Source organism: Sceloporus undulatus, chromosome 6 (genome assembly GCF_019175285.1).
Source record: "Sceloporus undulatus isolate JIND9_A2432 ecotype Alabama chromosome 6, SceUnd_v1.1, whole genome shotgun sequence".
Lineage (NCBI taxonomy): Eukaryota > Metazoa > Chordata > Lepidosauria > Squamata > Phrynosomatidae > Sceloporus > Sceloporus undulatus.
In genome coordinates, this window is record NC_056527.1 from 95,180,967 (window position 1) to 95,196,993 (window position 16,027).

At 41.0% G+C, this 16,027-nt stretch overlaps 1 protein-coding gene across 6 annotated transcripts in view; it reads right to left on the reverse strand.

Moving 5' to 3' along the window:
• Positions 1-16,027, reverse strand: part of FAM117A (family with sequence similarity 117 member A) — a 50,080-nt gene that overhangs the window by 8,360 nt on the left and 25,693 nt on the right. For 3 of the 6 annotated variants that reach the window (XM_042471925.1, XM_042471923.1, XM_042471918.1), the window contains 2 exons: positions 9,990-10,159; positions 991-1,080 (listed from right to left, as the gene is read on the reverse strand). In XM_042471925.1, coding sequence (XP_042327859.1) covers positions 991-1,080; positions 9,990-10,010 — 111 coding nt within the window. In that variant the 5' untranslated portion in view covers positions 10,011-10,159. Of the gene's footprint in view, positions 1-990; positions 1,081-9,989; positions 10,160-11,551; positions 11,664-12,194; positions 12,350-16,027 lie in introns of those variants that run through there. The other 3 variants (XM_042471922.1, XM_042471924.1, XM_042471919.1) reach the window with 3 other exon arrangements.

The following is a 16,027-nucleotide window of genomic DNA, read 5'->3' on the forward strand; positions in this document are numbered from 1 at the left end:
TTACATTCTAATTCTAAGGGCTTTCTCCCTTTTTTGGATGCTCCTTTTGTTGGATGCTCAATGGCTTTCCCAAACAAAATTCAGCCACCACTGAAACTGGTCTAATATTGTATACCAGGAGTAGGCACCTATATGGTGGGTTGGAACCAATTCCTCCCCCCACAGTCTACGGAGTTTATCAGACAAGGGGAATTGGAAGTATAATCTGATGGCAATCTGAATGCAATCATGTGGTTTAATGTTATTGCGTGATAACCCACTACACACAAATTCAGGCAATGGGAAATCAGTCTGAACGCAATCATGTGGTTTCACGTTATTGCGTGATAGACTGCCACACACAAATTCAAGCAATGGCATGCTATTTTTGGGCAATGGGGAGCCAGTTCAAATGCAATGCGTATTCACGTAATTGTGCGAAACTAGCGAATTTAAGTGAATGCATTCTGGCCCCACTTTCTTTTCATTCGAATTTAAGAGAAATTCCTCCCGTTTGATAAACTACTACATCAATCCATGTACCAAACAACTCCTTTGTTAGCTACATATCACGCAAAATGGCAACTGGAAGTGGTATGGCATTGCTTCCAGCTGCCATTTTGGCCAATACACAGCCAAAAAAAAAAAAGAGTATTTTCAGGGGTGAGGAAGAAGAGTTCCATGCATTGAAGGGGTTTTACAGTTTTTGGTCAAAAATCACCAGAAAAATCATGTCAAAAACAAGGGTTCAGGAGACTAGCAGGTGAAAATATGAGGTTCAAGGGCTGCTTCAGTCAGCTTTTTCCCCTACTCAGAATATGAACAGAAACAGAGAGCAGTGATGGCTCTTTCCTAATGAAATGATTGGCCAGTTATCTGTAGGGAACACTGAATCTGGGTTTCCTGGTCACACAGTACAGGCACTATGGCAATATGTGTTTTGGCAGCTTAATTTCTTTTGCAGATTGTCAGAAGACAGATTTCACTAGAGTTGCCAAGCAGATCTCTCACCTCTCTGCGATGATCTATGCTACTCCATGAGGCAGAACGCTTATGGGCTGTGGCTCTCCCTACCCCTGTTTCATGCCAGGATACAGGAGTCTACAAAGAGAGAAAAGAGTTCCTCAATTGCTGACCATTCCACAACTCTCACAACCTTAAAAAAGGGTAGTTCCAACGTGGCACTTTCATCCTGCAAGAGTCATTTTGAAAACAAGCTTAAAAAGGAAATCTCATGTCCAAAAACTGCTTTTTAAAAAAAAATTCTACCTTACTTCCATATCAGAAAGAAAGATAGGTACAGTTCCATGCATAGTCACTGTCATTATCCACTATTTGATTTATACCCTGTCTTTCCTCATTCTACATCAGAAGCTCTCACCAATCATTATCACATGTACAAATAGTAGAATGTACATGAGATCTTTGCATTTGTCCTTACATGGCAGAATGCATGTATGTTCAGTGCTTTGCTACACAGAAATAGTACTGGTTTAAATGCCAACCACTGTCCACCTTTAAATGGAAATTTCCCAGCTGGATTTTCAGTGAAGATCTGTGATTGGAAAATGACTTACTTGCCTGTACATCTTTCTTTTGAGGAGGTTGGGAAGGGAGAGAGATATGTGAAATTCAGATTCACATAAGCTGTTCTCATGTGTGTTCCTCTTTAAGAATAATCCTAGAAATTTCCCCAAGGAAGGAAAGCCTTATATCTGAGGTTTACTACCATGTAAGCAATATTTCTTAAGGCAGCCAAGTCTAGAGTTTCAACAAGTTACTTTCTACTGCAATCCCCAAGAATCACCTATCCAACATGGCCAAATTCACACCTCCCAATTTACAATGCAAGTTTTTTTTAAACAAATCCAAAGATGTCTGTTGGCAGTCTAGATGGATGAGATTTTAAAACACTGTGTACTTCCACCTCTCCAGGCAGTCTTCAAGATCAGCTCCAACTGGCCAATACACAGTGTAGACAAAACTATTATGTTCCCCCAGACCAAGTTCCATTCCTCACTGGAGACAGCTTGGGAATGTTTCTATTTGTACCTTAGGCCTCCACCTGATAAAATGCCAAGGCAGTACACTGGTACCCCGGGTTACGAAATTAATTCGTTCCGCCGCCGCTTTCGTAACCCGGGATACTTCGTAAGCCGAATAGCCCATAGGCGCTAATGGGGAAAAAGCCGCGGCTGCGCCGCAGCTCCATTTAAAACAGCGCCGGGGTTTTTTCGTAACCCGAAAAAACCTTCGTAAGCCGAAACAATAAATCCCTATGGGATTTATTCGTATCCCGAAAATTTCGTAACCTGGGTATTTCGTAACCCGGGGGACCAGTGTATTAAAAAGCTTTCCAAACAACAGGACTAGCCTCTCTGGAGAGGCTATGACAAACGTCTAGCCGCTCTTTAAAGACAGTCCTGTTGAAGACATTTACATAACAAAGTGTACAGATCCCTGAAAAGTCACTTAACAACTGGCAAGGCTTTGCAAGTGTTGGAAGGTGAGCTACATAGGGAAGCTCTCCAGACAACCTGCTCAATCCAGGATGCCAAAGACCTTTGCCTTTCAGCCAGAAGAAGAAAGGATAACTACTGTATATGCTGGGTTAATACTGGGTAAAAAGTTGCTTCCTGAACGTTTAGCGAATTGCTCTGGAGGCAGGAGTGAAGAGTGAGAAAATCCAGAACTGTGTAATTTGAAGGTAAACCCTTCCCCCAAATAGCAAGAAAATCCTGCTGAGGAAGACTGGAAATCACAAGAAAAAAACCCCAAAAACAAACCTTCCAAATACCCCATGGGGATAATGAAACATGTGCCACAATGGAAGCCTTACACCATGCAACAATGATGTTTCCAGCAAGCCCAGTGTGAAAGATAATGGATGTTACAATCCAACAATATCTGGAAGACCATAGTTGCTTAACTTAATATGATTTAAGCAGTTAATTCAAATTATGCAATTGAGTTTCCCGCATTTGGGGAAATTGCAGGGGTCAACACACTCGGGAATGCAATGGATGATCCTCACCCTGGGAAAACCATCTGGAAGCTATATGCCAGTGGTGGCGAACCTATGGCACGCGTGCCAGAGGTGGCACTCAGAGCCCTCTCTGTGGGCACACATGTTATTGCCCTAGCACAGAGTTTGCCAGAGTTTCTTACTAGAAAGTCAGAGGGACGTGGCACTTTGCAATAAATAAGTGGGGTCTGGGTTGCAGTTTGGGCACTCGGTCTATAAAAGGTTCTCCATCACTGCTATATGCAATCAAAAACTGCATACAAGTGAGTAAACTGGGTGGCAGAAGAGAGGTGACACATCTTGCCCCTCCTCAAAACCCAGTATAGAAATAAAGTAGATTACTAGAGGTAGGAAACACCTTCCTTCAATATCCAGGACAGAAATGCAGTTCTTCCTTTCTACCCGTTATCCCCCAACAAGCTAGCATTTTTTGTTTGTTCATTTGTTTGCTAATAGCTTTTGCAGAAGGGCTTATTTACAAAATTGAAATTTAAAAAATCTTTTAAAAGTAGTGCTTACTAAGTCACCAACAGTTAGCCAATGTGCTATTACTAAAATGGCAGATACTAAATTTCAATTTGATGCCTGAAAGGGTGCTATGGTGGATATCAGGCACATTTCCTTGGGCAGAACATTCCATAGCAGAACCACTGTACATCCCTCCCTTGGGAGCCATTTGCCTCATCTCTCACACTGGGGGATGACAAGGATCACCAAGGAAAATCTTAACATTTGGAAAGATTTATCTGGGATAAGGCAATTCTTATGCCATACCAAATGCATAGAATCAGAAAATCTTAGATTTGGAAGGAACTACAAGAGCCACCTGCTCCATCACTCTGCAGTGCAAAAACACACAACCAAAATACAGTGGGCCTTTGTTACCTGCTGAGGTTTTGTTTCAGGACCTCTCCCCCATGGATAACAAAATCTGTGGATGCTCAAGTCCCATTAAATATAATGGCATACTAAAATGGTGTCTCCTATATCAAATGACAAAATCAAGGTTTACTTGAATTTATGGATAGAAAAATCTGTGGATAAGGAGGGCTGACTGTATTCCTGATAGATGCCCATCCAGCTTCTGTTTAAAGACCTCCAAAGATGAAGAGCCTACCCTCTGAGGCAGTCTACTCCACTGCCAAAGAGCTCTTTCTCTAAGTACTTGCTATTAGAGAAAAAAGTCCTTCCTACTGTTTTGGAACCTCTTGTAATTTGAATCCATCCAGAAAAAAGAGGAATGTTCTTTGACATGAAACTAAATTTGAAACCACAAGCTCAGACAAAATGTATGGAAGGTGTGCCTCATCTCTCTCAAGGTTGTAATAAAAAAGAATCTTGTGCTGTGCACACAGTAGAAAGCTAGCCACAGGGTCCACAAAATACAGGATATTGTGAAGTGTCTATTGACATTTTTCTGGCTATTTCACAAAGAAGGAAGCACTTTAGCAAGTCAGAGAAGTCTCTGGCTTTCCGGCTACCAAGGTGCCTGGCTCCACAAAATCCATGACCTGTACTTGTTACAATATGTTGGCTGGCATTATGGGAACTGCAAACCCACATGTCTGGAGGGCACTTGGGTTAAGGAGAGCTGGTCTAAACTAACTGCCATCCTTGGGACATAACAGCCATGTGGGTATTATGCCACTGTACAAAAAACAAACAAAACACACACACACAGAGCAGTGTAGAAAGTACTCTATTCCACATAGGCTAGGGAAACCTCAACTGAAGAAGTTTTAAAATATGTATTAGCAAAGCCAGCTTTACATAGGTTGGAATAGCTCTTAAATTTGATACACCAAACCCATATAAGCAAGTTAAACAGTTATTCAAGTTAGATACATCATTTGTTTAAGTACCGTATATACTCAACTGTAAGTCAACCTCATGTATAAGTCAAGATCAACTTTTGGGGCTAAAAATGTGGATTTTTTACGTGACCCGTGGATAGGTCGAGGGTCAGATTTAAGGAGGCAGCCCAGCTGGGGAGAGGCTGCTGGTGGTCAATCGCCCTTCCAAGTCTCTCCCCAGCTGGATTGCCCTTTGCAAAGGAAGCCTCGATGGGGAGAAACTGCAGGGCGATCGGTCGCCCTTCCAAGTCTCTCCCCAGCTGGGCTGCCCCTTGTGGAGGAAGCCCCGCTGGGGAGAGGCTTGGCCGATACTGTATTGCCCCGTGTATACATCTATTCAGGATTTTGGAGGCCATTTTGGGGCAAAAATTTCTTGACTTATAGTTGAGTATATACGATAAATCCTGGGCTGCTGACATTTCCAAATATGTGCCTACCACAGTGGACCCCTGTACAACTCCATGAGGGGTAATTCCTACCCCACAGAAGGGGAGCAGCTTTTATAACTATCTCCACTGAACTACTCCCTCATGGCTTCAAACTGTATCAACCGTAAATCTATGTATTGATTGGTGACATATACCACCTAGTGGCTGAAGAGAGCATGCAAGTCTCAATCACACAGCCCTGTTTAAATGAATGGCTTAACACACCCCAATAATCTCAAGGTACATATTCATAGGATAGTCTAAGTATCCTTACCAAGTCTCATGGTCTTGAAGCTATAGCTCAGATGGATACATACTCTTATTCTAGATAAATATAAAATTATTATAGAGAAACTTAGAGAAACTTATTATAGAGAAACTTATTATTACAGAAAAACTAAAATTATTATAGAAAGGAAGACATGCACACATAGAAATATTCAATTACATGAACCACCACGTACATTCTGAAATAGTACAGCCTCTATGCAGATTGGTCATTACAGTGAAAACTAGGCCAAAGTCTGGACGTGACAAGAAGCACTGCTGGTGATGGAACTATAGCTCTGGAATTCTATCCCCAGGGAAGCTTGCCCAGTGACTACATTATAACTACAGACTGCCAAGTAACACACATTTCCCCCCCAATCTTTCATGCCTTGAGCCTGGTTGTGCTGTATTTATAGCTATGCTGCTGTTCTGGGTTTTAGCAGCACTGTTAACTTTTTCATTTTAGTGGCAGTTATAGGGATTGGAAGCATTTCAAGCTGCACCTGGTTTGAGTATTTCTCTTCATGCAAGTCACAGAAGAAATAGTATCACTAGAATTATGAACACTGCCAACATGTTTATCTGGTCAATGACCAAGCACCCCTAGTTTCACTGCATGCATGTATCTATGCAATCCAATTAAAAATGCTGGATTCATCACCTAATTGAGTGGCTGAAGCCATCCTATTTTCACAGAAGGACTGTTTGTTGCTCTCTAGAAATATTTAGAGGTTGCTAAGGGTTCCTCGATGACTGGAGGCTTACCATTCCATCTGAGAGCACATATGCCTCGTGCTGAGCAAGCTCTTCCATTGCTGGAGTCCTCATTTTTAAAGCAGCACATGGCAGCCGGCCCATGAACGTTATATAAGGGTTTTGGCCCAGAGTAGCAAGCAGAGCTGAAAAAGCCTCTAGCACTGAGCCCATTCCAGAAGGAAAGTGCCAAAGGCCAGCTGCCTCTGCAACTGAAGCCAAGGAAAAGTCAAGCATTGCCTCAAACCTACACAAACACCACAAGGAAAGCCTTCCCTAGAAAGCTCGAGACAAAAGAGAAAGAAGCTCATGCTGTGATATATTTTTGTGCAGGGCATCAGAGGCGTTACTCTGAAATCTGATCAACATATACTTTATGCTTAGGGAGTGCCAGTTCACTGATAAGCACTATAGAAATATATTTGCTATTGCTATTATACAGAAGTTACATATACCTTTTAAGATTAAAAGAACTTTATCAGGTTTAAAGCTCGATGAGCAATTACAGAAAGTTATAGGACTTCTCCAGATTTTTGCAATTTGATTACCTATAATGCTGAGAACCACAGGGCCAACAGAAGTCTGGACAAAGTACCTACCACACAGAAGTACTCTGATCATTAAACTCCTTTCTATTTACTTCTCTTTTTTTACTGTATATAGCATCCAATTATGTTGGAGCTCAATCAATAAATAGGAATGTCTATCTATTATTTTACACATTTTCCATTGTACATGGCTGTTGTATATTTGATTTGAGATGAACGGGGTAAGAATATTTTTTTTGTTTATGTACACTGATGTCACTAAATTTTTACCAATCAGAATACTGAATGATATTTTATATTCTTTACTAATTACTGTAAGCAGTCTTAAGTGTCTAACACAGGACAAATAAGGCCAAAGGTGGTCCTCTAGATGTTGGGCTGCAGCTCCCAGAATTCCACACACTGGCTATGCTGCCTTGAGATGAAAGGGGCTGCAGTGCAACAAATATTGTTAGCTGCACTAAGAGATCACTGAGCTCAGTTCCTGGACTGCGTGGACTGCAAAATGCACAACAAATTTCACGTATTAGTCAAAAACAGAAGGTTGGGGAACCTTTAAAGACTAACACATATCACAACAAGCTTTCATGGACTGCAACCCACTTCGGCATTCTGTATCTGATGAAGTGATCCCTGATCTAGAAGTGAGTGGAAGATTAGTTCTAGATCTACCAGAAAATCTGTGTGACTGGATGTAGATCAGCATATTTCTTTGGCTCCCAGTTATTCAAAGTAGGCCACAAATGAGAAGACTAATCCCAAAGGTATACTCCTGAAATGAACAAAGAAGACCAGGTTTAGACTTAGAAGGAGAAGTGAAGATAGAAGGAAGGAACATCAGCAATCTAAGATACGCAGATGGCACTACACTACTAGTGAAAAACATAATGCACTTGAAGCAATCACTAAGGAAGATCAAAGAAGAAAGTGCAAAGACAAGATTGCTGCTGAACATAAAGAAAACAAAAATAATGACCACAGAAAATCTACATAAATTCAACTTACACAATTAGTAAATCAAAAGATTTCCTACACCATGGATAAAATACTGATCTGAACAGGTATTGCAGTCAAAAAGTAAGAAGAAGACTAGGAATGGAAAGGGGAGCTATGAAAGAACTAGACAAGATCCTAAAGAGTAAAATATATATAACTGAGTACTAAAGTTAGAATAATTCAAATGACTGTATTTCTTATTACCATGTAGGGATGTGAGAGCTGGACAGTGAGTGGGTAAGAAGAAAATCAACTCATTTGAGATGTGATGCTGAAGAAGAGTGCTAAGGATACCACGAACAGCCAAAAAGGCAAACAAATGGGTCCCTGAACAGATCAAGTCTTAACTCTCTCTGGAAGCCAAGATGATTAAATGAAGGCTCTCCTGCTTTGGCCACATAATGAGAAAGCAATAATGCTAGGAAAGGTAGAAGGTAAGTAGTAAGAGAGAAAGACTGAAGGCCAGATGGTTATACTGAAGGTCACAGGCCTCAATCTATGGGACCTAAGCAGAGCAGTGGAGGATGGAGGGGCTTGGAGATATCTCATTCACAGCGTTGTCATGAATGGGGTTGACTCAAGGGCAATTAACAGAAACTCACAATACCTTTCTGGTAGATCCCAGGATTCTAGTTTTAAAAACTATATCCTGCAAGTTAGCAAATATTATAGCTGGGGGGAGGGGGGGGCAAAAGGGTCGTATCAGCCCCTCAGGAAGGGCCACACCCTTCCACTCCCCCCCCATCAAACTTTTTCTGCCTCACCCTCCCACAAGGGGATGTAAGGGGATTTTTATCATGCTTTTGGGCTCCATTGTGCAAGTTTAGGTCCAAGAAGAGGCATAAATGTCCTAAAGCAGTTGTCCTCAAACTGTGCCCTTTTAAAGAGATTTTGGACTTCAGCTCCCAGAAGCCTTAGCCATGATGGCCAATGGTCTGGGATTCTGGGAGCTGAGGTCCAAAATCCTTTAAAGAGCACAGTTTGGGGACCACTTTCCTAAAGAAACAAGATCCCATATGACCTTGGAAGTTAAACAGGATCAGCCTGTTTAGCATTTGGATGGGAGACTGCTAATGAATACCAGATGTTGTTGATTATATTTCAAAGGAAGGGAATGGTAAAACTACCTCTTGAGTATTTCCTTACCTAAGAAAACGATATGAAATTGCCTAAGAAAACCATATGAAATTCATGGGGTCACCATAAGCTGTCAGGCAACTTGAAGGCACATGCATGGGTACAGGTTTTTTTTTATAAAACAGGAAGTAGCCAGATGTGACTTTCTGCTAGCTGAGGACAGTCATCAGTTATTTTGCATAGTTTGGTAAGGTCAAGGACAGCTTTAAGGGAGATAAAATTGTGAAGGAGTTTCAAGTTATGAGATGGGCAGTACTAAATCTCAGGACAATGCAGGAAAAATCAAGGTACTGCAGCTACTGCCCTACAAATAAAGATTGCAATGTTTGGAATTCTTTAGCTTAAAAAAAGGTGAGGGGAAACATGATTGAGGTGTATAAATGCATGCAAAGTGTGGAAGATTTCCTCACCCCTTTGTAATACTCCAGCCAAGGTTATTAACTGAAAAGGAATGGCAGATTTTGAGCTAACAAAATAATATAATTCAGTGTTCAGTTGAATTATGGAACTCACTACCATAAAACTGTGGCTTCAAAATTAGGATAAACAAATTCATGGGAGCTTAAAGTTATCCACAGCTAAAAGTCATGATGTAGTATCCATCTGAATACCAACTGTTAGTAAACATGAGAAGAGTGGTTTCCCATTTGTCACGTTCCTAGAAGCATCTGTCTGGACACACCTACAGAACATAGTATACTTCATCTGATAGATCTTCAATATGATTCAGCAAGTGTCATATTGAGTTCTTAGCAGGACTAAGAAAGTAAAAACAGATACCAAAGTTTCCCTTCCTTTTTGTAGCTGGTCATTTGAGCGTTTTCACTTAAACATATAACTGTTTCTTCTTCCCTGTCTTCTATGGACACAACCTCACATGAAAAACAGATTATCAAGCAACCTATAACTCCCTCTCCACCTAGCTTCATCATTGTGCTGTAAGACATGTGCTGGTACCCCACATTTTTATCTCTGACCCTTCATAAGGTAGGTCTGGTACCTGAGTAGATTTGTCACTCATATGTGCTACGGCAGCTCCTTCGGCATCCCGGGGCCACTGACCCAAGAGGTAGGATCCAAGGACGTTGTCCAAGGAAGATGTCCTCCATACTTTGGGAGGTTTGCTTCGGCTGGCCTTCTCCACAGGACCCGCAGAACATGGAACACTAGCTGGATAGAAAGGAGGAGAAATATATAAGGCAGGCAAGCCTATTAAAGAGTCACTGTCTAATCTCTTCCAGCAGGAGTAGCAGCTTTATCTGCTTATTCTCACATGTGCTTCTGATTACTCTAAGCAACTGGGGGAGGGGGGGCTTTTGACAAATGGTTGCAAATATCAACTGGACCCAAATACAGCAGTTCAAGTATTCACTGGAGCCCACTTTTTGAATTACAGAACACTAATGCTGTGCTGTATTTAGTGGCTTTGACTTTCCGAGCCCAATTCAGTGCTGATTTTGATCTATAACCCACTAAACAATTGTGGAGGCACCTCCCAGACAAAACTTTCCACTTGCTTAGGTCTTTCAAGCAAGGTCCTCTATTGAAGGACATTTTGATATACAGCGAATGGGGATACAAGATAGGGCCTCCACTGCAGTGACTCCCAAGCTGTGGGAGTGACTTCCCCAGCATGGCTCATTTGATGGTATATTCAATTATTTTAGGTGTTTGATCAAAGCATTGCTGTCAAAAAGCATTGCTTCAGAACAAATGAATACCTCACTTTGTTTTTTAAAAAATGGTTCCCCCAACCTCTCATCTGTTTCTCATCACATCTTCATTAATCTGTTGTCTTACTGTTCTTATTGGTTCCTTCATATACCTGATTTTAAGTGTTTTACTGAACTTTGTTTTTGCTGCCCTTTAAGGCTAAAGGTTAATATCACATAAACAGAATAAAGTATTTTATAACAAACTAGATGCATTTCCTACCACTGTCATCAACAAGTGCAATTCTAACAGCTGGAGTAGGGATGTTCACTAGAACCAACAGCAAGGTTCCATGTTAGGGCTGTGGAAGCTTTGACCCTCCATATGGTTTAGACTGCAACTTGCACAATTCCTTCCTATTGTCCATGTTGTCCTGGCCTTCAGGAAGTTGGTTCAAAACATCTAGAGGATGAAACATTCCACAGTCCTGCTCTAAGTATCAATTCAGCCTTGCTAAAACCACCCCATCAGCATATCAGTTGGAAGTGTGCCTTTCTGTAAGGGCTGCCACCTCCCACTTTAAGGTAGAAGTGGGCAGAGTTGGGCATGGCTTCAATAGGTTACAGAAAAGGAAAGGGGCATAGGCATCCTTAACAACTGGGGGTTCAATACATTTTGGACTCTAGAACCTTAGCAAATACAAAACATAGCATGAGAAGCCATCCTATATGTCACCCAGAAGCCTTAGGCAATTCATGTCTCCTCTCCCTCAAATCTTCCTCAGAAGGCTGGAGAAGAACTACAAGATGAAATGTCATAACACCTAACCTTTGGGAGAGAAATCTAATTGTATCTTAATGTATTTATTACTTTCCCAAGAGCTTCTTAAAAAGAATGCATTTACTGTACCTCCTTTAGTTTTAGACTGTATGCCTTAAGAGAGGCCCAGTGATTTTCATCACCACACCCTGGAGTCCCCCTACTGCTGCAGAAAGCCTGGTAACTTTTGAAGCTTGCTCAACAAAATTATCATAATTTCCTGAAAGTGTAAGCACAAGTCTATTTTACACAATGCCAAAGACTGCTGCCACACAGTCCCATATTGCCAACATTTCTTTCCCAGGATTCTGCACAAATCAACACAAACGTTTCTAGAAACCAACTGTTAGGGTAAGTTTCAGTTCAAAAAACCCAAATCTAATCTTTGCTCAGGTAAAAGCCATAGCTTAGCAGGGTAGTGTTTTGCAGTGCTTTGGATGCAGAAGATCTCAGGTTCAATCCACAGCACTACCAAGTAGGTCTTAGGTCAAAAAATGGCTCTCAGTGAATGTATTATTCTGAATAATACATTATATATAATGTATTATTACATTAATATGAATAATATGAATAATAATATTAATAATAATAATATGAATATTCTGTCTCACTTTAAGGCAACTAAATATGTTTTCTCAGGAACTCCTCAGACAGAATTAGGCAAGTCACAACTTTTAAGCTTAGTTTACATACATATAAGTGTTTTTTTGTTATAGTATATATTAAGCCTTACAATTCCTATGCCACATATTATTAATGTCTTCGCAGAAGTATGGTACTCAGTTCCATAAGGTTTAGAAACCCTTTAGTTCCCTATTCTCTTTTCTTCCATTCTTCCTCTTCACACACACCGCTGGCTTTCAATTCTTCTTTCCTGTTGGTAATTCTTTTCTTTCATCCTGCCGCATGTTTGGCTTTTTCCTTGGTCACCAAGCAGTAGTGCCTGGCAAAAGGATATATCACTGGAGCTACCTAGAGGCCCTCTGGAGAAAGCTATATCCCAGATCTGATAAAGCCTCTTCTCTTCACTGGTTAGGGAAGGTGAATGAAGTCTGTCACCTAGTGATTAAAGATAGTACAGCAGGCTACAGACAGAGGTCAATTAGCTAGAATTAAATACTGTAATGAAAATTAAAATTATTTTAAAAATTAAAATTAAATAATTTACTTAGAAAATAAATTGCCACCAAAATGCACACATTTACACACCTATGTCAGGGTACAAGTATCTAGGTTTTGGTATCCTGAATCTATGATGAGACATACACATTACATTATTATAGATCAGGGGTAGGCAACCTTTTTGAGCCAGGGGCCGGGTTGCTGTCCCTCAGACAACTGGGGGGCCAAAGCCAAAAAATAAATAATTAAATAATATTTTTAAAAAATATATAAATAAATAAACTGGGATAAATGTAGGACAAAATTTTCAAAAGGAGGACACTTTTTTTTAAAAAAAAAAATGGAAGACACGCGAAAAAAATTTGCTAATTTTTTAAAAAACTGTTAATATAAATGCATGTTTCTGAGGCTTCTATAGACAATTGCTCCCCCTTGCCCACCTCCTCCTGATAGGCCAAAGGCCCCTTGCCCTCGCGTGAGAGGCCAAAGGCTCCGGCGGCAGGTTGCCTACCCCTGTTATAGATAATAGTACATAATTACTAATAATACAGTGGGCCCTTGGTATTCGCTGGGGTTTGGTTCCAGGATGCCCTGTGGATACCAAAATCCATGGATATTCAAGTCCCATTAAGTACAATGGGAGAGTAAAACGGTATTCTTTATATAAAATGGCAAAATTAAGGTTTGCTTTTTGAAATTTATGTATTTTAAAAATATTTTCAAACCATGGATGCTTGAATCTGTGGATAAAAAATCCATGGATACAGAGGGCTGACTGTACTACATTTAATTATTAAAATCTTGCTGCCTCCATACTCCTGCACAGAGAGTGGCTTACTCGGTGCTGAAGCAATGAGCTATTGCATGAGCTAAACATATCTCATGGGTCACAGGCACAAGCAAATCAGGCTCTACACCTCAGGCACCAAAAAGGTTGCTGGGCTTCAGCTCCAATAATCCCTGACCACTGGCCATGCTAACTGAAGCTGATTTGAGTTGAACATCAACAACATCTGAAGGGACACACATTCCCCATCCATAAGTGACATGAAGCTTATTACAGTCAACACCATTAAATGTCACCTCAGTTGCAAAGCTAACCATAGGCCCAAATAGATGACTATATAGCAAGCTATGTCATTGGGAGTGTTAATGACAGATTAAGAGCATAGATGCTGTTGGCCAAGGGACCATGTTGCCTTGTGCCAACTCAGACCATTAGTTTATCTCTGGCTGAGAATGTCTGGCAGTAACTTTCCAAGTTCTGACAGAGGCACGTTTCTTAGCCCTGCTATAACATGAAACATGTTCTGCCTGCAAAACATCAGAGCTTGGAAAAAATCCCAGAATCCACCAGTCAACATAGCTTTCCCAAATTCTGGAAAGCCTGTCTTTGAATCCTAAACCTAACCAATCCTATCTATATTTGCCCTATAACTGGAGAAGACTATCAGCAGAAGCCAAAAGAGAAGCACAAATTTCATTACCATCTAAGGAGCTCTGGGTAAGAACTTATAGTGAATATGCAACTGCCAATCATTTGACAAAAAGGAAGGAAGGCAGACAGGCACTAATAGCGCTTTGGTTGCAAGATTCATTTCCCCAGCTGTCTGAGCAGGAAGGGGTATGGGTTAGTGAGAAAAAATGGGGCCTTGCCTTGTCCACACTTAGCTCACAAGTGGTAGATCCAATGGAGCTGCACAAACTCATGCTGGTAAAGGCTCACGACCGCACTAAAAGTTATAACTGTCTTCCTTCAGTTATTAAGATACTGAAAATAAAATTTCAACAGCTATTTGTCCCATATTCCTCTGGAGTCTTGTAACATTGAGAGGAAGACACATTGTTTAAAAAGGAAGGTTGCCATTGCCACTGCAACCATATCAGGTATTCCTTGCTTGCACACTACTACTCAGCTGTCATTTCTTGGGCCTCCTAGTTTCGTTTCAGAGTTAGCTGTTCAAAACCTATCAGCTCCCACTTGCAGCAGAGTATACGTATATGTATACATATATGTATACATACCCATACCTGTTTAATAACAAAACAGGAACATAGTTGCCTGCAAGACTATTAATCACATAGATTTATGGTGGGAACAGGATATCACATTGATGATTAATTATTTGTTGTTGTTGTGTGTCTTCAAAACATTTCTGATTTACAGTGACCATAAGTTGAACCTACCATAGGTTTTTCTGGAGCTGAGAGAATGTGACTTTCCCACGATCACCCAGTGGGCTTCCATGGCCATACAGGGACTCAAACCCTGATCTCCAGAACCATAGTCCAACATTCAAACCACTAAATCATGCTAGCATTCCTTATTAAGCACTTATTTGCTAATAAGGAAAGCACAAATAGCTTCTTAAAAATCCTTTGGAAAGGAACATTGTGATAACTCATCTTTATGGATCATCTTAGCACTTCTCATGCCCAGTCTCTCAGTAAACTTTACACCATTCCTCCTGTCCCGGTAACATGGATCAATGTAACCTACACAGTGTGTTGGGGTGTGTGTGAGTCTGACACAAATGGGAGTCACAAAAATCACCACCACATTTGCGGTGGAGGAAAGCTCTGAAGCAAAGCTTACTCTTCACATCTCATTCTCAAGCATGGCTCCAGGCTACTGCATTTAAACACAAAGAGAGAAAGAATGCCAACTACAGCCCAAGGCTGGGGATTGTTTGTTTTTCATTTAGAAGTAAATTAATATGTGCTCATAAAGCAGGGACCTCCTGGTTTGCTGCCAGCTCCCAGTTCAGAGCTCTTGACTCATAGCAGTCAGCAGCTATTTAAGGCTTCCCTTGACTGCTTGCTGAAGGTGTATGTGGGTCTATTTGAGGCGCATGTAGCTTGCACTGTTTCAAAAGAGATGCCTGGGCTTAAGCCCACTTGGTAATCTCTGCCCTTTAACCCTAGAGGTGCAGCCACTCTCTGGTCAAGACAACCTGCACAACACACACAGACTCACAATTTGAGCTGGGAGTTGACAAAGCAAACCCTGGCCCATATACACATATACAATGGGTCTGTGTTATCAGCTGGTGGTTGGTTGCAGCCCTCTCCCCTGGATAACAAAATCTGTGGGTGCTCATGTCCCATTAAATACAGTGGCATAGTAAAATGCTGTCCCTTACATAAAATGGCAAAATCAAGGTTTGCTATTTGGAATTTATATTTTGAAAAATATTTTCAAGCCAATGATACTTGAATCTGTGGATAAAAAAATTCATGGATAAGGAGGGCTGACTGTAATTCCCTGCCTGTGCAGAAGGAATCAGTGCCTGCACAATGTTAGCACAGCTGGGGGAAAACATTGCAGCCCCGCAGCTGGACTGAAGTGCTTTTCTGCTCATGTCAAAGCAAGGCAGCTAAAAATACACCCAAGGCAGCAAAACAATGCTTGCTGCAAGACAAAGATGGCCTGTGGGAGAAGCA